Source organism: Bufo bufo, chromosome 3, assembly GCF_905171765.1.
Source record: "Bufo bufo chromosome 3, aBufBuf1.1, whole genome shotgun sequence".
NCBI classification, from domain to species: Eukaryota; Metazoa; Chordata; class Amphibia; order Anura; family Bufonidae; genus Bufo; species Bufo bufo.
Window position 1 is genome coordinate 488,915,375 of NC_053391.1, and position 25,812 is coordinate 488,941,186.

The 25,812-nt window shown below is 43.3% G+C and overlaps 1 protein-coding gene across 2 annotated transcripts in view; it reads left to right on the forward strand.

Annotated features, from left to right (window-relative positions):
- Positions 1–25,812, forward strand: part of UGGT2 (UDP-glucose glycoprotein glucosyltransferase 2) — a 499,843-nt gene that overhangs the window by 185,479 nt on the left and 288,552 nt on the right. For both annotated transcript variants that reach the window (XM_040425306.1, XM_040425307.1), the window contains exons 17-18: positions 9,633–9,797; positions 21,135–21,258. In XM_040425306.1, coding sequence (XP_040281240.1) covers positions 9,633–9,797; positions 21,135–21,258 — 289 coding nt within the window. The remainder of the gene's footprint in view (positions 1–9,632; positions 9,798–21,134; positions 21,259–25,812) is intronic.

Genomic DNA, 25,812 nt, shown 5'->3' on the forward strand with positions numbered 1-25,812 from the left:
CCTTCAGAGAAGCTTGCAAATTGTTCTTCAGGTTACGCCCTAGATCCTCCGGCGGTGAGGAACAACGGGTGGGCATTGTAATTTCTCTCCTGCAAGGAGATCCGCAGGCTTGGGCTTTCTCCCTACCATCAGACTCTCTGGCCTTACGATCAGTGGAGGAGTTTTTTGAAGCCCTGGGTCTTGTATATGATGACCCGGACAGGGTCTCACTGGCTGAGTCTAAGCTACGTGGACTTCGGCAGGAGAACCGGTCTGCTGAACTATATTGTTCCGAATTCCGTAGGTGGGCTACTGATACGTTATGGAACGACTCGGCCCTTAGGAGTCAGTTCTGCCAGGGGTTGTCTGAAAAATTAAAAGACGCGCTGGCGGTATACGAGGTCCCTGGGTCTCTGGAGGCTGCTATGTCTCTGTCCATAAGAATCGACAGATGACTCAGGGAGAGACTATTAAATTTTACGGAGGCCTCTATAGGGCAGGGATCGGTTTGTTATGATCCAGTCGAACCAATGCAAATAGGGGGCGCCACTAGACGGGTGAATCCTCCTAAGTTCCGCTGTAGGTCAGAGGTTTGTTTTCGTTGTGGGGGGAGGGGTCATTTTGTAAAGGTTTGTCCCTCAGAACCCAAGAGACCACAAACAAAGGAGCCGCCGGAAAACTAGAGTCCCCAGATTGTGCGGAGGATAACAGTCTGGGCGTATTCGTTTCCTCCATACGCATGTCTCAGTTTTTGTTGTCCGCTACCGTTGAGGCGGGCAATAAGACTGAGATCTGTTCCGTCTTTTTGGACAGTGGGGCGGGGGTCAACTTGGTGGATTCACGGTTTGCTCAGGCTCTGGGTTTTACTCCAGAACCGATACGCAGAACTATTCCTGTTTTTGCCATCGACTCCTCCCCTCTTACTCAGAAAGAGTTAACTCAGATCATTCATAATATCCATCTGCAGGTAGGGGACCTCCATAAAGAGCATATCTCGTCTTATGTCCTGGACGGTCTTCCGGCTCCTATGGTATTGGGGCTTCCCTGGCTGGTGACTCACAATCCAGTGGTGGATTTGCAGGCCGGGGAGATTGTGGAGTGGAGTGAACATTGTAAGGACAACTGCTTGAGTAGTAGGTGCTCTACACTCTCTGTAACATCTTTACCTGCCTTTCTGTCAGATTTTATGGATGTGTTCTCTGAGAAGGGTTGTCAGGGGTTACCACCTCATCGTCCATATGACTGCCCGATTAATCTACTACCTGGGGCCAAACTACCTAAAACCCGGTTATACAATCTTTCCGGCCCGGAGAGGAAGGCTATGAAAGATTATATTTCGGAGAGTTTGGCTAAGGGACACATCAGACCCTCTTCTTCACCTGTGGCTGCAGGGTTCTTTTTCGTTAAAAAGAAAGATGGGGGCCTACGTCCTTGCCTGGATTTCCGGGAATTAAACCGGATAACTATCCGAGATCCCTATCCTCTTCCTCTCATTCCCGACCTTTTTAATCAGGTTGCTGGTGCTAAATGGTTCTCCAAAATGGATCTCAGAGGAGCCTATAACCTGGTTCGCATCAAAGAGGGGGATGAGTGGAAGACGGCTTTTAATACTCCGGAAGGGCATTATGAAAATCTGGTCATGCCAGTTGGTCTTACTAATGCGCCTGCGGTATTCCAACATTTTGTCAACGATATTTTTAGTCACCTTATCGGGAGATTTGTTGTGATATATCTTGATGACATCCTGGTCTATTCCCCGGATCTGGATACACATAAGATCCATGTGAGACAAGTGCTGCAGATATTAAGGGCCAACAAATTGTTTGCTAAGTTAGAAAAATGTGTGTTCGCCGTAAAAGAACTGCCATTTCTGGGGTATGTGTTGTCAGATTCAGGTTTCCGCATGGATCCAGAGAAAGTCCGGGCAATTATAGACTGGGATCTGCCTGAGAACCTGAAGGCATTGCAACGCTTCCTGGGGTTTGCCAATTTTTATAGAAAGTTTATAAAAAACTATTCCTTGGTGGTCAAACCACTGACGGACATGACCCGAAAGGGATCCGATTTTTCCAAATGGTCACATGCAGCCAAAACTGCCTTTGCATCTCTGAAGGAGAGATTCACCTCGGCCCCTATTCTCGTACAGCCAGATGTCTCGCTTCCTTTTATTGTAGAGGTTGACGCATCAGAGGTGGGCGTCTGGTGAATGGCGTCCGTGTGCTTTCTTTTCGAAGAAATTGTCTACTGCAGAAAGGAACTATGATATTGGCAACAGGGAACTTTTGGCTATTAAGTTGGCTTTTGAGGAGTGGCGTCATTTTTTGGAGGGGGCGGTTCATCCCGTCACGGTGATTACTGATCACAAAAACTTATTATATCTGGAGTCTGCTAAACGTCTCACCCCTAGACAGGCTCGGTGGTCGTTATTTTTTACTAGGTTTAATTTTGTAATAACCTATCGCCCGGAGGCAAAAAATACTAAGGCGGATGCATTGTCTCGAAGTTTTCCTGGAGGGGGTGATGTTGAGGCACCAGAGCCCATTTTGCAAAAGGGGGTGGTGGTCTCTGCATTACACTCAGGTTTGGAGGGGAGGGTGTTGGAAGCTCAGGGGGACGCCCCGGCCTCCTGCCCCTCGGGTAAACTGTTTGTGCCAGAAAATTTACGACTGGAGATACTAAAAGAACACCATAACTCCACACTGGCAGGACACCCAGGTGGTAGGGCAACCTCTGAGATAGTGTCTCGTCGGTTCTGGTGGCCTAAATGGCGCCAGGAGGTGTTGAATTTTGTGTCTGCATGTGCTACCTGTGCTCGTTCTAAGGTAGATCATACTCGTCCGGCAGGGCGTCTTTTACCTCTGGCCATCCCCAACAGGCCTTGGACGCACCTGTCAATGGATTTCATTACGGATCTACCAGTATCAGCGGGGAAGACTGTTATTCTTGTAGTTGTTGACAGATTCAGTAAAATGGTGCACTTTATTGCTCTTGCCGCATTGCCTAATGCTAACACACTGGCTCAGGTTTTTATTGACCACATCGTGAAGCTTCACGGGGTCCCTTCCGATATTGTTTCGGATCGTGGTACCCAATTCGTTTCAAAATTTTGGAAAGCTTTTTGTTCTCGTTTAGCGGTTAATCTGTCGTTTTCTTCATCTTTCCATCCACAGTCCAACGGTCAGACTGAACGTACCAATCAAAACCTAGAGACATATTTGAGATGCTTTGTTTCCGAAAATCAGGAGGAATGGTCATCTTATTTACCGTTAGCCGAGTTTGCCATTAATAATTGTCGTCAAGAATCCACCGATAAGTCACCATTTTTTGGTGCGTATGGTTTCCATCCTCAGTTTTGTACGTTTAGTGAGGGGGGGCCGTCTGGGATTCCCGAGGAGGAACGATTTGCGTCTTCACTTTCTTCAGTGTGGCAGAGTGTGCAAGAAAGTTTGAAGAGAATTGGTGGTAGATACAAACGTGCGGTTGATAGGAAGCGTTCTGAAGGTCCGGACCTTGGGGTGAATGACTTGGTGTGGTTGTCTACCAGAAATATTAAGTTGAAGGTTCCCGCGTGGAAATTAGGTCTGAGATTTATTGGTCCTTATAGGGTAATTAAGATCATTAACCCGGTGGCTTTCCGTCTGGAGCTACCTCAGACTCTAAGGATCCATAATGTCTTCCACAGATCTTTGCTTAAGAGATATGTAGAACCTCCTGAACCATTGCCACTACCGCCTCCACCGGTGGTTGTTGATGGCAGTCTTGAGTTTCAGGTAGAAAAGATTGTTGATTCACGATATGTTCGCCGCTCTCTTCAGTACCTGGTGCACTGGAAAGGTTATGGTTCCGAAGAGAGAATGTGGGTTCCAGCATCAGAGATAAAAGCGGACAGACTCATTCAGCCTTTTCATAGCTCCCATCCGGAGAGGCCTGGTCTTGAGGGTCCAGGGGCCCCTCGTAGAAAGGGGGGTACTGTCACGACTGTGACTGATCCAGACAGGTCTGGGAGGAGAAGGTCGCAGCGACTTGCTACTCGCGATAGCTTGTGAGTTTGCTCCGTGGTTCAGGGTATGTCTTCTGGGTTTTGCCTTGTGAACCTTTTTGTCCTGACTGGGAATTTGTAGGCATCCTTCTCAGGTGAGTCCTGTCTGCCACTCCCAGCTACTATATTAGTTTCACTTTCACTTGCAGTCATTGCCAGATATAGTCCTTACTTCCAGTTCTATTCTGACCTTTGAAGGAGATCGTTTGATGGTGTTGCTGTGGAGCTCTTGTCCGGCGTGGACTGTCGTGATTGGGATCGCCTTCTCTGTTCGTGACTGGATAAGTCTATCTCTGTTATAGTTTGTTTGTTGCTGTCTTCCCCTGCTGTTCTCCTAGACATGAGTGATGGTGACTAGTGCTCCCATCGGCCTTTCCCCACTCTAGGCTTTAGGGTGACTGAGGGTTTAGGCATCCTGCTCACCGCACGGGTTCACACCCCGTCTAGGGTATCAGGGCAGACAGGTGCCAGCTTAGGGTTAGTCAGGGGTGGCCATTCTATTTCCCATCCGTAGATAAGGGTCCCCCTTCCCCTCCGTCTGGTGCGACACGACTGCTGCTGGGGTAGCGGTCGTGACACCTTGCTCACCTACCATAGCTTTTCAGTCACATGTCATCTTTATGTCCCTTCCCCAGGCTTGGAGGTGAATGTGGTGCTTTTCCCAAGCCTAACAAGCAACCCTCCTTCCGTGGAAGTTACTGTCTGATTTTTGTTATTTAACTGTGACATTAAGATGTATTCTTAACTCCTGATTTAGAGATTGTGGCAGATCAGACAAGGTGGCTGCTGCTCTTGGCAGAGATACCTGCAACAACACCATATTTATCCATCTATCCACTATGCCTCTTATGAGTTTCCTGAGAGCATTCGATAGAGTGTACTGGCAGTTCATTGCAGCTTCTCTGAAACAAAATTGGTTTGATGGATACTTTAGATATGTTTTACACAAGTGAGTTCATTGCAGGAATCATTGTCTGTGTGTGAGCGTCATCCTCCGTTCTAGACTTGCAGCAGTGCACAGCATTGTCATGATTTATAATGCTATGTGTTTCTGCTTGACCTTACTTCTACAGGATCATAGAGACCTAAAGCTGTCAGTATGATCCTATATCAGTAAGGTCAAGCAGAGGCACATAGCATTATAAATCATGATAATGCTGGGCGCCCCTGCCAGTCCAGGAGGATCACACTGACACACGGAGCGTGATTCCCACAATGGAACTCGCTCGCGTGCAACAGCCCTTCTAGTCAGTCAGGGCAATCTGCATGCTCTTTGTGCATTAACAACAGCACGAGCAGGAGTGTCCATTATCTCACATGTTCAACATCCAAACCATAGAACACTTGACTTTAGCCTCACGCAACATTCCAGATATTATGGGTATACAGGTTAGACAAAATCAACACAAGCTTGCTTTAGGGCTCTTTCACACTTGCGTTCTTGTCTTCCGGCATAGAGTTCCGTCGTCGGGGCTCTATGCCGGAAGAATCCTGATCAGGATTATCCTAATGCATTCTGAATGGAGAGAAATCCGTTCAGGATGCATCAGGATGTCTTCAGTTCCGGAACGGAACGTTTTTTGGCCGGAGAAAATACCGCAGCATGCTGCGCTTTTTGCTCCGGCCAAAAATCCGGAACACTTGCCGCAAGGCCGGATCCGGAATTAATGCCCATTGAAAGGCATTGATCCGGATCCGGCCTTAAGCTAAACGTCGTTTCGGCGCATTGCCGGAGCCGACATTTAGCTTTTTCAGAGTGGTTACCATGGCTGCCGGGACGCTAAAGTCCTGGCAGCCATGGTAAAGTGTAGTGGGGAGCAGGGGAGCAGTATACTTACCGTCCGTGCGGCTCCCGGGGCGCTTCAGAGTGACGTCAGGGCGCCCCAAGCGCATGGATCATGTGATCACATGGATCACATCATCCATGCGCATGGGGCGCTCTGACGTCATTCTGGAGCGCCGGGGGAGCCGCACCGACTGTAAGTATACTGCTCCCCCGCTCCCCGCTCCTACTATGGCAACCAGGACTTTAATAGCGTCCTGGGTGCCATAGTAACACTGAACGCATTTGGAAGACGGATCCGTCTTCAAATGCTTTCAGTACACTTGCGTTTTTCCGGATCCGGCGTGTAATTCCGGCAAGTGGAGTACACGCCGGATCCGGACAACGCAAGTGTGAAAGAGGCCTAAAATGTTAACTACAATATTTATTGTATGGTATTTTTCTATCCCACATATCTCCTTGCCTTCCATCCTTTGGGAACTTGATAATTTCAGCCTCCTCTACAAATTTAAGGTGGAAGTTTTCAAAACCAAACCAATTAATCTTGTTAGGGTACTTTCACAGTTGCCGGAACTTCCTGCCGTATCCAGAAATCCGTATGCAAACGGATAGCATTTGTTTCCAGATCCGGCTGAAAAATGCATTGAAATACCGGACCTGTCTCTCCGGTGTCATCCGGAAAAACGGATCCGGTATTAATTTTTTTCACATTTTTAAAGGTCTGCGCATGTGCAGAACACTTGGTACCGGAATCGATTTCAATGGAAATTAATGCCGGATCCGGCATTCCGGCGCTGCAGTACTTTTGCGGCCAAATTCCGTAAGAGGGACTGAACTGAAGACATGCTGACGCATACTGAATGGAATGCTTTCCATTAAGAATGCGTTAGATTAAAACTGAAGTGTTTTTTTCCAGTATTGAGCCCCTGTGACGGAACTTAATACCGGAAAACTTTAACGCTAGTGTGCTTACTGCATTTATGTAAAACACTAGCCAACCATAGCTGGGCAGGGCAGTCCTTACTATATTAAAACCTATCAATAGGTGAAGCAAGTGTTCCTGACCTCAAATTATATAGTATCGTGAAGCTTCAATCTTGTCTCACCTTGTGGATTAGTTCTATAATAAGACAAAAAAGGTATGGGTCAAGTTAAAATTCACATTGTACCTGATGGATCTTGTGATGGTTCCTTGGATTAGACCTTAAAACAGAACTATTACTAAAGTTTGGCATTCATTTAGTGCCATATTACCTTACATTATGGGATTTATGGGTGGTTAAGCACCATATATACTTTAGACCTGGCCCCATGCCCCCATTCTTTCTCGACCTTAATTTACACCTAGTTGCTTGGTCTACTTATTACGGATTTGGGATTCGTCTGTGGTGCATAGGGGCATGTCTCATTTATATCACATCCTGTTACAATGCTGTACATTAGATAGAACTTTTTTTTATATAAATGCGAAGATCAGTTGGGAATAACCCTACTTCAGTACAATAGTTTTAAAGTTTGTGTTTGCCTAAAGCTTCGAAAGTGAACTTAAAGGCTATGTACACCTTTGGGTGCATTTTTTTATTTTTATTCGTGCATTGTACATAAAAATCATTTTTTTAATTGGTCTTTATTAAAAATATTGAGTCATTTTCTCTGTACAGAGCTGAGATACTCTACTAGCAGGATCTGAATTCTCTCTCTGTTCTGTCAGACAGGCCGCTGATGGGCTCCTTATCTCTGCTCTTAGACCTTATAAATACTCCTCAAAGCTCAATCCTTATCTTACTGATAAGAATGTGCCTAAATAAGTGTTTATGACCTCTTAGTAATTTAGAGATAATTAGATGGCAACAAAAAGTAAAAGTAGGAAGCACAGTGCTAGAAAAACAGTTAACCCTGTGTCAGAACAGCTCACAATTTTTAATAAAGGCAAGTTGAAAAAATTATTTATTTTTTTTTACCCCCAAATGAGTAAAATGCAATCATAAAAAAATTGCCCGCAAAGGTGTACATAGCCTTTCAAGAATCCCAACTCAGTGTAACTACTGCCCAGTCAACATTCATTGACTGTTCCTAGAGGTTTCAGATCTATGTTGGCATTGTACGGTAGCAAAGAGAGAGAGGCACAATGCTACATATTAGGTGGCAAATTTCCTGTATTAACTGTGGATCACAAAGATTTTGTTTTGTAGTTTAACCCCTGTTGTGCCCTATTGCAGGCCATTGAGCTTTCCCTTTATCATAAAGGAGTTTTCCTTAGGATAAGTCATCAGTATCTGGTCGGTGGGGTTCCCACACCCGCTACCCCTGTCGATCAACTGTAGGAGAAGGCACCAGCACTCATAGTGGTACTGCAGCCTTCTCACTGCTTAGCCTAGGTCATGTGACGTCATGTTCATTGGTCACAAGGCCTAGGCACAGCTTAGCCCCATTAATGTGAAATGGGCTGAGCTGCAATACTAAGCACAGCTGCTATTCAATGTATGATACTGTGCTTGGTGAGCTGAGAGAAGGCCACAACACTACTGCGAGTGCTGTTGCCTTCTCAACCATCTGACTGACTGGCGTCCCTGATGTCAGATCGCCAGGTCATCAGTATAAAAGTCGGAGAAAACCCCTTTTTCCTCTCCTCTTCTTATAATTGTATGTCAAACCTTTTTCTGAAAACTAGTTCTGGATTGTACACTTTGATGTTGTAAACGTTGGTTATAGGGCTGCAGTAAACGTTTATTTTAGAAATGGAGTACTCTATTGATTATTTTTTAACGATTAATCAAGTAATCTTATAAGAAAAAATGAATTAATAGACTGTTTTTCCTAAAAACTCATCAGACCCCCTGCCATCAGTCCCCAACACCCTTTCCCTCTGTGCGATCAGCCCAAGTGCATCAGTTCCCCCCCCAGTGCCTTCAGCTCTTCCCCACCCCAGGGCCTTCAGCTCTTCCCCACCCCAGTGCCATCAGCTGCCCCCTCAGTGCCATCAGGCTGCCCACTCAGTGCCATCATGCTGCCTCCCCATTGCCACCAACCCCCCCCCCCCCAGTTCCACCAGTTTGCCCCCCCAGTGCCACCAACTTGCACCCAGTGCCACCAGCTTGCCCCCAGTGCCACCAGCTGCCCCAGATTTCCCCGTAGTGCCACGAACTGCGCCCCAGTGCCACCAGCTTGCACCACCAACTGCCCCCAGTGCTACCATCTCCCCCTCCTAGCCATGTCCCCAGCGACAGTACTTACCTTTCCTGTAGGGGCTCTGCTCCACACCTCCTCCATCTTCCGCTGAAAGTGCAGCGCGGTGCGGCCGGCAGGTAACCACGGAGCGGTAAGTGATAGCAAGCGCTTCACTCCCGATCCATGGACACATAACACAAACGAATCCTCGATGCAAAAAATTTGCATCGAGGATTTTTTTTTGTCGAATTACTCGATTAAGTAATCGTTTCAGCCCTAGTTGGTTGCAAGATATGTTACAAATGTCTGTACTTTTAGATATGCTTAACAGTATCTTCACAATATAATAAATGCAAGTACACGTATTTGTATATTCCTTTATGTAACATTTATAAAAGCTCAGTAAAAACAGATTACACATAGTAATATATTTTGTAACTGTGTATTTTTCTTTGTTCTTTGCATTATTTGATACTCTACTTCTAGATGTACAGTACATACTTTTGATTGACTCCAAAGATAACTTGGTCTATAATCTAGCTATGCATTCTACCTCCCTTGGAGTGCCCATACAGCTAATGGTAATGTCTCTTGACATTAGCATCTTGCATGTTACAGTCAGAATAATTCTGTGTAAAACGGTTTTACTTCTGATTTAAACAGGCAGGAGCAGCCTTTTATAAGAAGAGTGGCCTGGGTCCATTGCCTCAAGTTCTGTTTAATGGTGTGCCCTTTAACAGCGAGGAGATGGATGTTGAAGAGATGGAGAATGTTATTCTGCAGAAGATCATGGATGCCACAGGGTTCTTCCAGAGGGCAGTGTTCATGGTGAGCTTATCATTCAGAAAGCATATGAGACAGATATATCATTCTAATATTTAGTTAAAGCTGCATTTACATGATGTACAGGCTGTCATTTCCTGCAGCCCTACTGCATACAAGTGATTGCTGTAGCTTACATTTACCTTGTACGGTCTTTGTAAGTAAGCTGATATTCACGGCTGGTATCAAGGAGAAGATACATATTGATAATGTAAAAAAAAAAACATTTAGTGGCAGACCAATGAATTCACATTTTGCAAACTTCAGAGCTGAACTCTTGCTCTGGTGATCTGCCTTCTAAATGTACTGTATATCTTACTAAACGGTATTCTGTAATCTGTTGTCATACAAAATTACAATTGGTTATGCAGAGAACGTTATAGCAGCTCAGGTAGATTGCAAGGGGTGATTGAAGTCAAAATAACAAAACGCAGCCTATTTTTTTAAAACATATTTTTGTCCTATATTTGTAAACCACCCCCAACCCAGCAAACCCAAACGAGAGAGAGTGGAAAAAAAACCTGAAAAACACCTGAATATTATGCATTATTGTTCAACCAGCGATTCCACAGTTTGAGAAACAAAACATTTTTACCCCCATTATCATATATTATTTTCTCCATCCTAATAATATGGTCAACCGCCCTCTTCCACTCTATCACAGAGGGGGGGGGTCTTTTTTAATCCATCTTCTTAAAATAAGGAGCCTTGCTTGAAACAGTAATTTACAAAGTATTTGTTTATCAATTTTTGAAATCCGCAAATGCATCATACCTCCTAATATATAAGCCAATGGATCTCCCTCTATTTGTACTCTGATAGTTGTTTTTTTTTATAATAAGCGCTATCCCAGACCAATATCGGAACAATTTAGGACATCTCCATACCAAATGGAAGAGGCCTGCTTGCTCCTCACCACATCTAGGACATTCATCTGTGGTCTTTATACCCATCTTTTTAAGTAATGTAGAGAAACCCCATGTGAGGCCCTCATTGAGACCATAGATCTGTTTTTCAGTGTATCCTCCCATTGTTCCTCTGATATCCCATCAATATGTTTTTTCCATTTCTCTTTTGCCACTACGATGATCTTACTTTGTTTAATTTTCAACAATGACCTATATCTTCTTGAAACAGAGCTTTTTACCTTTCTATTATCAAGGAGTTGATTAATGATCTCCATAGGGGCCTTTTTATATTTCTGGTCGTCTGCTAGTGATGAATTAATTGGTACTCTCAACTGTAAATATCTGAAAAATTCTTTATTCGGAATCCCAAATTCTTTAAGTGTTTCAAAATCTTTTAATAAATCCCCGTGAAACAATTGAACCAACAAACGAATACCTTTTATTTTCCCAATTTACATAATGTTTAATTTTCTGTATTTCTCGCAAATTATTATTCCATATGGGAGTGAAATCTGTATATCCTTTAATATCCATAACTTTTTTTCAATCACTCCCCAAACATGATCCATTTAATAGAAAAATATAATTATCACTATATAGATAATTGTAACCTTTTCCAATGTGTATATTCTTTTTCAAGTCATTTAAAAGAGGATACACATTCAACTTAACATATTCCGTCAGATTCCTTGCAATGTTTACCCCCAAATACTTAAAACTACCTACCCTATCCACCACGTGAACCTCAACAGTCCTCTCACCTAGCTCATCCCCTAATAACATCAGGTGAGATTTTTCCCAATTTATTTTGAGTCCCGAATAATATCCAAATATTTCCATCACTTTAACCATCTCCTTATCTATGTTTGCTGAAAACAATAAAATATCATCCGCATATAGCATTATTTTCTCCCTAACATTACCGTATTGGAATCCCTTGATACCTTTATTCTCTCTAATAATTATTGCTAATGGCTCTATTGTGATTGCAGTGGTGATAGGGGACATCCCTGCCTAGTGCCCCTAAAAAGGGCAAAAGGCAGGGACATCACCCCATTCACAGCCACCCTCGCTCTAGGATGTAAATAAATACATTTTATCTAACCTATAAAAGACTCCCCAAACCCAAAGCGTTTTAGAACCTCCCACAAATATTCCCACTCTATACAATCAGAGGCCTTAGTTGCATCTAGTGATAATATTGCTTTTCTACTATCTTTATCTTTATTTCCTTCTATATTCATAAATAATCTTCTAATATTGGAATATATCAATCCCCCAGGAACAAACCCTGTTTGATTCTCATTTATTATTGTTTTTATTACTTTTGTTAACCTATCTGCTAATACCTTAGCTAGTAACTTAATATCAGTATTCAGCAGCGAAATAGACTCTGGTTTTAATAGGTCCTTTTCAGCTTTAGGTATCAAAACTACCGTGGCTTCTTACATTGATTCAGGCAGTTTTTGATCTCTTGGCCTCAATAAGGGTCTCCATTAATTCCGGGAGAAGGACTGAACTAAATTCCTTATAAAACCTTTATTTATTTTTCCCCAATTTTTCTAATTTTCCAATGAGGGGTCTTCAGCACAGAGTTTTTGGTCGTTAATTTCTGTTCTAAACTGAGTTCTACCATTTACTTTTTTTTCCCAGTTAATTACTTTTTTACATAATATTCCCCTCAGGAATGCCTTTGCAGCGTCCCAGATCCATTGCTTATTAGCGGAATCTCTATTTATAGAAAAAAAAAACTTTAATTCCTCCTTAATACAGTTCTTATCCTTTAACAAATTGAACTAATGAGGATTAAATGTAAAAGCCCTTGAGATCTGTTTTGCCAAGGACCCAAGCTCCATTACAATTGCGCAATGATCTGACATAAACATGGGAACATACCTAATACTTATTTCATTTGTTTCCAACAATTTCCCGTTACCAAGGATCGCATCTATCCTAGACCAGGACTGATGCGTCCTTGAATAGCAGGAAAATGTTTTTTTTCTTCAGGATTATATAAGTGCCATATAAATCGATCCAGCCAAATTCCAGTAACAACCTGCCAAAATTAGTGTTCTGATATAAAACGTTACCTTTAGATAGTCTATCTATACTTGGGTCCATCACTGTATTATAATCCAACAATACACAATTTTGTCTTTCGGTCATATAATTATACAACTCATATAGTACGTCAGGTTTATACGGAGGTGGTATATATACAGTTTGTTTGCTATTACCATCAATAAATCATTAACTCTACAATGTAAGAAAAGATATCTGGCGCCATCATCCGCCTTATATGAAATAGACTCAAAATTTACTTTATTGTGTACTAATATAGAAACTCCCCTTGAGTATGATGTATATATTGAATGATAACTTCTTCCAATCCAACTTTACCAATTCTTTATCCATATGTGTTTCCTGAAGGCAGATGATGCCAGGCAAGTACCTCCCCAACCAATCAAAAATAGCAAATCTTTTCAACCTTTGTCTTAACCCACGTACATTAACATAAATAATTCTTATCATTCAAATAAAATAAAATAAAAACTCTCTCTTGAAAAAAAAATACTAATCCCACCCCCCCAGCCAATCCCCCCCCTTTTGCTCCCCATTCTGTGCAAACAGAGAGCCCCCATATATACTGCATATACCCCCCCACCTCAAAACAAATATAATAACCAGTACTACTTTTCACGCAGGCCCTTTAGATCTGCCTATTCACATGCTTCTTCAGGGGACTGAAAAAATACGGTTTTAGGGTTCATGCCCATGAACGTAAGGGCTCCGTGCCCGTGCTGCGGACCGCGGGGCAGCCACATGCGGATCGCGAACCCATTCACTTGAATAGAGTTCGGGATCTGTATCCGATGGTCCACACCGCAAAAAAAGTAGTGCATGCATGGGGTTCCGATCCATGCTTCCGCATCGCATCTCTGGATTTGCGGACCCATTCAAGTGAATGGGCCTGCATCCGTGTTGCAGAACAGAATGCACACGGCTGGTGACCCGTGTATTGCGGAACCACCATATGTGGTCTGCAGCACGGGCACGGAGCCCTTGCGTTTGTGGGCATGAGCCCTTTAATATACTACCCGGAGTTTAGCTGTAAAAACCAAACTATATTTTACCCCAGCCAGCCTCAATCTTTTTTTTTATGACATTATATTTTTTCCTTTAAGCGCTGGTGGCCATTGAAAAATCCTGGTACACACTTATTTTTGTCCCATCTATTTGAAACTTCTCAGAGGCTCTAACCTCCTTCCACACAACCTCCCGATCTCTATAGGATACAAACTTAGTCAACATTGTTCTTAGATATTTCCCCCGGCTTTCCTCTTTTATTGGGGACTCTGTGTGCTCTCTCAAACCATCTCAGATTTAGGCCTCTTGCACACAACGGTATTTTCTTTCCGTGTCCGTTCTGGGATTTTTTGCAGACCGTATGCGGAACCATTCATTTCCAGGACGTCCCTCCATGACAGCACCCATGGAGGTTGTCCTATTGGTCTCTGTAGGGACAGGAAGCGAGAGAGATTAAAAGGCACTCTCCCACCCCACTCTCCTGTGTTCTTCCTGTCCCTACAGGGATAGGAGGAGAGATGTTGTTCCCTGCTCTAGGGCATAGAAGGATATAGGCCGATTCTGGTCGCGGGGTTCTGCCTCTCCTCTTCAGGTTCAGGAGGCCTAGCGCTAGCACCTCTCTGGGTAGAGGTCCCCTAGCTGACCCCGATACCCCTGTACCTGTATGCCACTGTATCGTGGGAAGCCGAGGCCGCTTCTTCCGGTTGGGAGCTCTGGGCTCGGCTGCGGCTCCTGCGCTCCTCCTGTTGGCGTGCGGTCGGAAGACCATGTGACCGGAAGTCGGGATCACATGGTCGGAAGATGATGGTGGCGCCCAGGTAACGCCGGAGACCGGGACAGCGGTCGCATGCAGAGGGGGTTGACTCTTCTTTAGAATGAGTCCCCCCAGGAAGAGGGGAGGCGGAGCTGCGCGGCGACAGGATGGACCAGGTAGGACATAAATGTGATGTCAGTCTGAGTCATGGAGGTCCAGATGTCTGCTATGCAGGAGACTAGTGCAGACATCCCTGTCCAGGGTCATGTAAGTGCCTAAGAAGGGGGGCTCATATATATCACCTTTTTGCAGTGCAATTTGAGCTAATGGACTCTCTCTCCTCCTCCTGTAGGGAGAGAGAGACTCAATAAATCTTTGGGAGAACCTAAAAAGAAAGCAAGATGATGTGCTATCTGTTCAAAAAAGATGCCAGAGTCATATAAAAAAGCTTTATGTAGTGACTGGCGAAAATTCTCAGAGAAGATCAATCATCTCTTTTGTCAGATTTAAGAGTAATTGTGAAAGAGGAAATTCAGGCGGCCAGTTCCAGTATGGTTCAGAAACCATGCGCTGGTTCCCCTCCCGCAAAAAGACCCAGAGTACTGTTGGAGTCAGAGTCTGAGGAAGAGGGGTTGTATCTTTCAGAAGAGATGAAAGAAGATCAGGGTTCGTCATATTTTGCGGATGACCAAAAAAGATATATTTTTTCACAAGAAGATTTAGACCCCCTTCTGTCTGCAGTAAGACAGACAATGGATATTGAGGAAGAAGAACAGACTCGCTCAGTTCAGGATGAAATGTTCGGCGGGTTAAAAGCAAAGAAAAAGAAGTTGTTCCCTGTAAATGAAAATTTAAAGGACTTAGTAATTGACGAGTGGGCGGATGCAGATAGGAAGTTATATGTACCACGTGAATTTAAAAATTGGTTGCTTTTCAACCCTGAGGATACAAAACTGTGGGATGTGGTCCCTAAAGTTGATATCCAGGTAGCTAAAGTGGTTAAAAGAACAACAATACCATTTGAGGATTCGGCTCAATTAAAAGATCCAATGGATAGGAAGATTGATGGATTACTCGAGAGCGTGAGAGGTATCCGCTAACATGATCAATACTAACATTGCAGCTACCTCGGTAGCCAGATCTATGTGTTTATGGGTGAATCAGCTGGAGGATCATCTTAAACAGGACACCTCTAGGGAAGAGATCCTGGGTTCTCTACCTTTATTTAAGTTAGCCGCGTCTTTTATGGCAGACGCTTCAGCTGAGTCCATAAGATTCGCAGCAAAGACAGATTGCTTGACTAATACAGCTAGGAGAGCGTTGTGGCTAAAAGCCTGGTCTGGGGATATAGCCTCTAAAAATAAACTTTGCGATATACCTCTTAAAGGGTCCCACCTCTTCGGCCCGGTATTAGACGAAATTCTGGAGAAGACGGCAGATAAAAAGAAGGGTTTCCCTGAGGAGAAAAGTAAGAAGCCATTGCCCTTTCGTAAGCCGGCCAGCAGTTTCCAAAACACTCCTAAGAGTAAAGGGAAGACGGGAAGATGGAGTTACCCGAAAGGAGGAAAAGGCAGAGGGTTTCTCTTTAATCCCAATGCCAAGACAGAAAGACAATGACGCCAGGCCAGTAGGGGGCAGACTCCAATTCTTTTGGGAAAAATTGATCCAGATAACCAAGAATCAGTATATTCTGGAGTCCATCCAGAAAGGGTTCAGAATAGAGTTTTGCTTCCCTCCACCACAGCTGTTTCAGACTACAGATTTCCAGTCAATTTCGCTTCAGGATCAACTTTACGCAGATGTCCAAAAGCTATTGAAATTGGGGGCAATCCCGCAGGTCCCTCCTACAGAGGAATTCAAGGGTCACTATTCAAAACTATTTTTCATAACAAAAGCAGACGGATCAAAAAGGACCATCATCAACCTAAAATTCCTAAACAAATGGATAACACATTATCATTTCAAGATGGAGTCAATAAAATCTACAATTCCACTGATAAATCCAGGGGCTTTTCTGTGCACCCTGGATCTAAAGGATGCCTATTACCACATCCCCATTCACCATCAGTTTCAGCAGTGCTTGAGATTTGCGATCAAGAAAGGTGGGACGATATTGCATTACCAATTTCAGTGCCTTCCGTTTGGGATGTCTTCAGCCCCTCGTATCTTCACAAAGGTAGTGACAGAGATAGTGGCCTATCTCAGACAAAGGCGGATGACTGTAATCCCATACCTAGACAACTTTCTACTTGTTGCAGATTCAGAACAGGAGTTAGAGCATCACAAGAGAAAGACTCTATCTTTGCTCACAGAACTGGGATGGAAGATAAACCACGAAAAATCGGATTTACAACCTGCAACAAAGAAAAAGTTCCTGGGAACTCTCTTGGACTCGGTAGCTCAGCATTCTTTCCTTCCTCACGACAAACAGATCAACATAAGAGAAAGAATAAACACCTTCAGATTAAAAGAAAAGCGGACCCTGAGAGAGGCCATGCAGATTCTGGGCCTAATGACCTCGTGCATCACGACAGTACCTTGGGCCCAATTCCATTCAAGAATTCTCCAGGGGGAGGTCCTCTCTACCTGGGACAAAGATCACCGATCTTTAAACTCCGGGATAGCTCTCTCGGACAGAGCAGTAGACTCCCTCTCCTAGTGGTTGATAGCAGAGAACCTGTCAAAAGGGGTTTCCTGGAACATGATACCTCTCAAGATAATAACCACGGATGCAAGCAGCCGGGGTTAGAGAGCTCATTTAAAGGACCAGTTCTTTCAGGGCAGTTGGTCCAGTACAGACGCCCTAAGATCTTCAAACTACAAAGAGCTGAAAGCAGCTTGGGAGTCTTTGAAAGCCGCAGAACATCTCCTCATAGGTCATCATGTCAGAGTCTTGTCGGACAATATGACGACAGTCTGTTACATAAAACGACAGGGAGGGACAAAGAACCCTCAACTTCAGTGGTTAGCGGATCTAATCTTCGAGTGGGCAGAAAAGAAGGTCTTATCCATTACAGCTACGCACCTGAAAGGGACCCTCAACTCCACAGCGGACTTCCTCAGCCGGCACAGAGTCGAACCAGGGAAGTGGAAATTAAACAAGGAAGTGTTTCAGAAGATTTGTCAGGAATGGGGAAGACCACAGGTGGATTTATTTGCATCAAGCAGAAATACTCAGCTAGACTGTTTCTTCTCGCTAGACCCAAGAGGAAGTCCGATGGCGGTAGATGCTCTATCCCAAAAATGGGACATGAGTCTAGCTTACGCATTTCCTCCACTTCCCCTCATACCGATAATTCTGAAGAAGTTGAGAGCTAGTACAACTACGCTGATTTTGGTGGCACCAGGCTGGCCCAAGAGAGTCTGGTTTTCGGTTCTGAAGATAATGTCCATCAGAGAACCGATGACCCTTCCAAAAAGACAGGATCTCCTGTCACAGGGGGCGCTTTTACATCCCAATCTGGACAGACTGAATTTAACATCCTGGATCCGGAGAGGCAGATCTTAAGAAACAGAGGACTTTCAGATAATGTAATCTCAACACTACAAGGGTGCCGCAAACCTGTCACTAAAGCAATATATAATAAAATATGGAAGAAATTTTCGGCCTGGTTGTCACAAAATCAGGCGAATACCAGATCTCCTTCGGTGGGTTGCATATTAGAATTTCTTCAGGAGGGATTTGATGCAGGGCTGAAACCTAGCACGCTTAAAGTCCAAATCTCTGCACTCAGCTGTAGTCTAGATGCACCCCTCGCGGAACATAGGTGGATTAGAAGTTTCCTAAAGGCAGCTTCTAGGATGAGACCCACCTTGAGACAATCTATTTCTCCATGGAGTCTAAATGTAGTCTTGGAAAGTTTGTGATCCCCCTTTTGAGCCAATCGATCTTATATCTGAAAAATTTCTCTCTTTCAAGTAGGTATTCCTCCTGGCTATAACCACAGCTCGCAGGATAGGAGAAATTCAGGCTTTATCTAGTAAAGAACCATACTTAAGGATTTTGGATGATCGCATAATCCTGAAGCTAGATCCAGCCTTCTTACCTAAGGTGGTCTCAACCTTTCATAGAGAACAAGTGCTAATACTCGCTTTCATATTTCCCAAAAATATACAGGAGAAGAGATTCCAGTGCCTGGATGTTAGAAGAACGATTCTAGCCTATCTTGACAGAACAAGTACCTGGAGAAGATCAAGTAATTTATTCGTCCAGTTTGGTGGAAAGAATAAAGGCATGAAACAGACGTTGGCACGGTGGATTAAAGAAGCGTACAGACTTCAGGAGAAGACCAGTCCTCTAAATCTGAAGGTGCATTCTACTAGAGCCATGGCAACTTCCTGGGCAGAGAAGGCAGATGCTACACTTGATCAGATTTGCAAGGCTGCAACCTGGTCTAACTTCCTGACTTTTGCCAGACATTACAGACTAGATGTGTTGGCCAGCCAGGACTTGGCTTTCGGGCGGAAAGTCCTGCAGGCAGTAGTCCCCCCCCCCCCCCCACCCTAGGAAATTAAGTTGTTAGTTCTCCATGGGTGCTGTCATGGAGGGACGTCCTGGAAATACTGGTTTAGTTTACCGGTAAATCCTTTTCCAGGAGTCCGACATGACAGCACCCGGTATTACCCTCCCTGGTATATTGGCTCCAACCTTGATGGCAGTGTGAATATAAAATTGTTATTAATAAAATGAGTTGGATCCTACCCGGTGTAGTAATTTGGAAAAACACTAGAGAGTGAGGTGGGAGGGTGCCTTTTAATCTCTCTCGCTTCCTGTCCCTACAGAGACCAATAGGACAACCTCCATGGGTGCTGTCATGTCGGACTCCTGGAAAAGGATTTACCGGTAAACTAAACCAGTATTTCAATGGGTCCGCCCAAAAAAATAAGTTACTCCGTGTGCATTCTGTTTCCGTATGTCCGTATTTTCGTTCCGCAAAAAAGTTGAACATGTCCTATTATTGTCCGGACAAGGATAGTATTGTTCTATTAGGGTCCAGCTGTTCCATTTCGCAAAATACGGAATGCACACGGACTTAATCCGTATTTTTTGCGGATCCGTTTTTTGCAGACCGCAAAATACATGCGGTTGTGTGCAAGAGGCCCTACAGTTCTCCAATATCCATTTTTCCATAAAGCTGACACAATCCGACACCTTTCCCATCAGGTATTTCCACCCATCTCAGATTTTTTCTTCCAGATCTATTAACCTATTTTCCATGGCAGCATTCATTTGTTTTAAAAATACTACATCTTTCTCAAGTTGAAATAATAAATCTTCCACCAGTGAGAGTCTACTTTCCAATTCTTGAATACGGTCCCTCACCTTTGTCAAATCATCTCTAATTAACGTCACATCTGTTTGAATGCCTCCAATCTGTGTTACCACTTTCCCCATCATACTCTCTAACCTCATAACCGCACAAAGAGTTTCTTTCACCATTTTTGGGTCAGAATCTCCTTTTTCTCCCTCCACTTTTTTTCCCTTCAGGGCCATGTAAATACGTATTTTCTTCCAAACCAAACTCTACCCCTTCCCCTATCTCATTCACAGGGTTAGCATCACAAGGCTGGCATTGTTTTTTTAATTTAGTTTAACAGCTGATAAAAAATGCATTCACTTTGTAGTCCTGTCCATTACAAACATGCCAAAGCAAATTATGCATACGTCTTATTTATTTTGTTTAATTATAATAAAGCATTTTTAATAGAAAAAAATGTTTCTTGCAGGGGGTTCTTTCTATTTATTACATTTTTAAACATTAAGTTTTTTTCCATTAGGAGATTAGAGTATGCAATCTCTTGATCACTTTATAGCCAGTATCAGAGTTCTCTCCAATCACAGTCATTGCTGCAGTATGTCATCTATAATATACATCTTATACCCTTTGCCGATGGCGGAGTCTCAGCCCTGATTTTTATTTGCTCAGTTTTATCACATATCCTCACAATAAGAAAATCAACCCTCATACTCGGATAGTGGCTGGAGACATGCAGATTGTTCCTTTCTGCCCCTAGTGGAGAAAACCATCCACAACCACTGGTCTACAACACATATACTGTCTAATATATACAAAGACATTTAATCTAATTTGTATACCACTGTTCTGGGCTTATTATCCTTCATCAGTACAATAATTTATCTTTAGGGATATGGCTTGGTAAGTGCTATTGAGCTGGGTAGCTCAGTATAGCTGTTCTGTGCTATAGAATATGTCACAGCTATTTCATATCAACACCACTATGCCAGAGCTGAAATGCCCACTCTGCATGCAAATTAGATTCTTTGCACATCATTGCTGGTTTTTTCCTCTGCATTCCTGCCCTTAGTTTTAGTTGAGCCCATTTCTTGTCGGCAGACTCTGAAATCTTGCTCCTGTGCAGCAGACAAGTATGAGACCCTTCAGCTTGACTTCATGTGTAGTAGGACTGTGAAGTAGGACGTTTCATTTTCTTTACCTGGCAGGTAGCTAGGTGACTAAGTGGATAGGTTCCCAAAATAATCCCATCTTTTTGTTCAGCAAAAGGGAAAGGGTTGTATTGTCTGTCCATAGTACACAACTTGTTATTTATTGGCTTTCAATGTATTTTCTACAGGGCCTACTAACTGATCAGATGGATGTTGGAGATTTCTTGATGGACCAGCCAAACATAGTTACCAGAATCAACCCCACAATTCTTACAAGTCAAAGGACCTATATTAACTTTATTTCAAGATCAGGTAATACAACATTATGCAATCTCGATCTTTTAGCTGGGCATATGATAAAAAATGAAATTATGTAATTCAGAAAGTCCTGGCAGAATTAGGGCAATTAAAAAGAAAATCTATTCAGTGTGGGAATGTGACAATAGTTTTTTTTCTGGACTCCTGTGGCATGAACAGCAATATAGTGATTTATAACACTGTGTGTTCTTGTCTGACTGTGGCTGTACTGACTTCAGTACAGTTCAGTACAGCAGAGGTCGGGCAGGAACACCCAGCATTATAAATCTGTATAATGATGTGAGCTTGTGTCACAGGCGCACTGTTCAGTCCAGGAAATGCTGCTGTCACATGCTGTTGCACAGACTGATTACACTTGTGTGAAATTGCCATTAACCTTCTGACATCAGTAATTACTTAGCTTTATTATGACACTAGCAGAAGGACCCGGCTTTGCACTGGTATATTTCATCTATTTAATTTCATGTTTGTTTGTGTCGTTAAAAGATATCAACAGTATCCCCTATAACAGTGACATCTACAGTACCCCGCCCCCTTAACAGTGACCTCCACAACCCCCCACCCCTTAACACTGACCCCCCACAGTGCCCCGCCTCCTTAAAATGTGACCTCCACAGCAGCCCACCCCCTTAATTTTGATCTTCACATCAGCCTGCCCCTTTAACTGTGAGTTCCACAGCACCCCACCCCCTTGACATTAACCTCTACAGGGGCCCACCCCCTTAACAGTGACCTCTACAGCACCTGCTCCTTAACACTGACCATAGGTTACAGTCCCCTTAACTGTGACCTCCACCATTCCTTGCCCCCTTAACAGAGACTTCCACAGAAACTGCCCTTTTAACAGTGACTGCCACAGTACCCGCCTCCCTTAACAGTGACCTCACAGTACCCCGCTCCCTTAACAGTGACCTCACAGTACCCCGCTCCCTTAACAGTGACCTCACAGTACCCCGCTGCCCCTTTAATAGTGGCCTCCACAGGCCCCTCCTCCCTTAACAGTGACCTCCACAGTGCCCGCCCCTTTAACACTGACAGCGGCCTGCCTCCTTAACAGTAACAGCCACAGCGCCCTCCCCTTTAATAGTCTGCCGCCTCCTTAACAGTAACCTCCACAGTGGCCTGCCCTTTATTTGTGATCTCCACAGTACCCTGTCTCATTAACAGTTATTTCCACAATAACCCTACCCCTTAACAGTGAAATCCACAGAGCTCCGTTTATTTGTGCTTATCAAGTCTTGCATGTGGAATATTTGAGGAGTATTCTCAGTGGTGATGCATGATTACAAAGTTATTGCTGACTGATAGAAATAGGTATAGAATGCTATATATTTACAATGTAAAATCAAGTAAACACTTAAGTTAATGAAAGCTCCATTTATGTGTTTGGCAATGGACATTTTGGGCTTTAGCCAAAAGCTTTACGTTCCAAGTTTCTGAATTCATTAAGGAGGTTTCATATCATTGCAGTGTACACATAGCAGTAGAGTTGTACTATTTTATTTAGCCATTGCATGATATTGATTTGCATATTTGTGAGAATATGTTCCCAGAATACTGAGTTACAACACTGTTTAGATGTTTTTTTACTCTCAAGCATAGAAGATGGACAGGAGGAAGGGGTGACATGTCTGAAACACTATGTGAGAGTAAAGTGTAGCTCCATAGCTGGTGCAGACATTTACTCTTAAGCAGGGGTGAACAACCTATGGCCCACGATACCATGTTACGTGGCTCCCAACCATTTGGTCAAGGCATGCTTGTCTCTTTGTGATGGTGGCTGGTCACATGTCTTTTTCATGTCAGAGAGTAGAGGAGTGGCATCTCTTGTGGAGGTAGGGACAGGCGAGTACTTACCGTGCATTGTTTGCCAAGATTGGGGTCTCCTGAATCCTGTGTGATACTTCAGTAAGGAGAGATGAGGTGGCCATGCATGTATGCAGCTATCACTCATAATGTATGGGAGTCAAAAAACACTTTTTCAATAGGTCACATGAACTACAATTGAGAGAGCCGCATGCACATGTACAAACGGGAGAGAAGGGTACTGCGTTATCTTATAGGTAGGTGGGATAGGTGAAGGTTTTTGTCAGTGTACATGTACGGCCCTGGTATCAAGGTCACAAATCCCAGCGCTGTACAGCTACAGCTCTCTGAACGGGCGGGCACAGGAGCTGCACCTGCCCGATCAGCTGCAGGGGTCCGGCAGTCACAGATAGCCGGATCCCTGCTGTATGCGCCGGCATTGGTGAAAACACAGATGCTGGCGCATTAGCCCTTGCACTACAGCGGTCAGCGCTGACCACAGCACATGCGGTATCCTGCCGGGTGCGGGGTCGCCATCGGGTCCCCGCGCTGCTGTGATGGGGACCCGATGGCAGGGAAGGCAGCCCGATGCCTTCGTTAGGCATCGTGGCTGCCTTCCGTGAGAGCCTGTGAGATTTAGCCCCCTGAATCTCATAGGCAGGAAGCTGTAAGTGTATTACAGTGTTTAATACACTTACAGCCAATGCATTACAGAAGTATTGTAATGCATTGTAAAGGGGATCAGACCCCAAAAGTCAGAGTGGGACAAAAAATAATGTGAAAAAAAGAAGTAAAAAAATAGTTTTCCGATTTTTTTATTTTTTTTTAAAGTTTCAAGTAAAAATAAAAAGTAGACATATTAGGTATCACCATGTCCGTATCGACCGACTCTATAAAAATATCACATGATCTACCCCGTCAGGTAAAAAAGTAAAAACTGTGTTAAAAAAGCCATTTTCTGGTCACCTTGCCTCACAAAAATTGTAATACCAAGTGATCAAAAAGTCTTATGTGCCCCAAAATGGTACCAATCAAACAGTCATCTCGTCCCGCTAAAAACGAGCCCCTACCGAAGACAATCGCCCAAAAAATAAATCAAAAAATAGTGGCAACACCAAAACAAAATTTTATTTTGTTCAAAAAGGATTTCACTGTGTAAAACTTAATAGAAATTATATACATTTTAGGTATCGCCGCGTCTGTAACAACCTGCTCTATAAAAATATCACACGTGCATGCTATATAAAAAATAAAAAACTATGCCAAAACAGCCATTTTTTTTCACCTTGCCTCACAAAAAGTTTAATACCAAGCGATCAAAAAGTCTTATGTGCCCAAAATGTTACCAATCAAGCAGTCACCTCATCCCGCAAAAAATGAGCCCCCACATAAGACAATCACTTAAAAAATAAAAACCAATGGCACCCAAAAAACCAATCCAGCAAAATATGCGCTGCAAAAGCCATATGGCGCTCCTTCCGTTCTGAGTCCTGCCATGTGCTCCCACAGAAGTTTACCACCACATATGGGGTGTTGCCGTATTCAGGAGAAAATGGGTAACCAATTTTGGGGTGCTTTTTCTCCTGTTACCACTTGTGAAAATGAAAAATTTGGGGCTGAAGCAACATTTTAATGAAAGAAACGAAACTTTAAATTTTTACAGCAAAGTGTTTCCAAATTCCGTAAAATGCTTACGGGGTCAAAGGGCTCAGTACCCCCCTTAATATATTATTTAAGGGGTGTAGTTTCCAAAATGTTGTCACTTTTTGGGGGTTTCTACTCTAGTGGTACGTCAGGGTCTCTTCAAATACAAAATGGTGCCTAAAAACCATTATAGCGAAATCTGCCTCCAAAATCCATATGGCGCTGCTTTCCTTCTGACCACTGCCACGTGCCCATAGAGCAGTTTACAGCCACATATAGGGCATTTCTGTAAACTGCAGAATCAGAGTAATATATATTGAGGTTTATTTTGCTGTTAACCCTTGCTGTGTTGCAATAAAAAATGGATTAACATAAAAAAAACTACCAAAAAAGTGAAATTTTGAAATTTCACCTCCATTTTCCTTTAATTCTTGTGGAACACCTCATGGGTTAACAAAGTTTGTAACATCAGTTTTTAATCATTTAAGGGGTGTAGTTTCTAAAATGGGGTCATTTATGGGTGGTTAAGTAAGACCCTTAAAATCACTTTATAACTGAATTGGCGCTTAAAAAAATGGTTTTGGAAATTTTGCTAAAATAGCTTCTAAACATCTAAGCCTTCTAACATCCTTAAACAAATAAAATGCCATTTACAAAATTATGCCAACATAAAGCAGACATATGGGGAATGTTGATTGATAACCATTTTATGAGGTATTACTATCTGTCTTAGAAATAGAGACATTTTTGGTAAATTTGGGATTATTTTATAAATAAAGGTGAAATATATCGACTCAAATTTACCACTGTCTTGAACTACAATGGGTCACGAGAAAACAGTCTCAGAATGGCTTGGATAAGTAAAAGCGTTCCAAAGTTATTACCACATAAAGTGATACATGTCAGATTTTCAAAAATCGACCTGGGATTTAAGGTGAAAAGTGGCCCGGTACTGAAAGGGTTAAATTTTATTGCAAGCCTTGGGATTGGGTTATGCATCCCTGCCTAAAGAATATGTACATTGCATATGCATGCTACATACAGGGAGTGCAGAATTATTAGGCAAGTTGTATTTTTGAGGATTAATTTTATTATTGA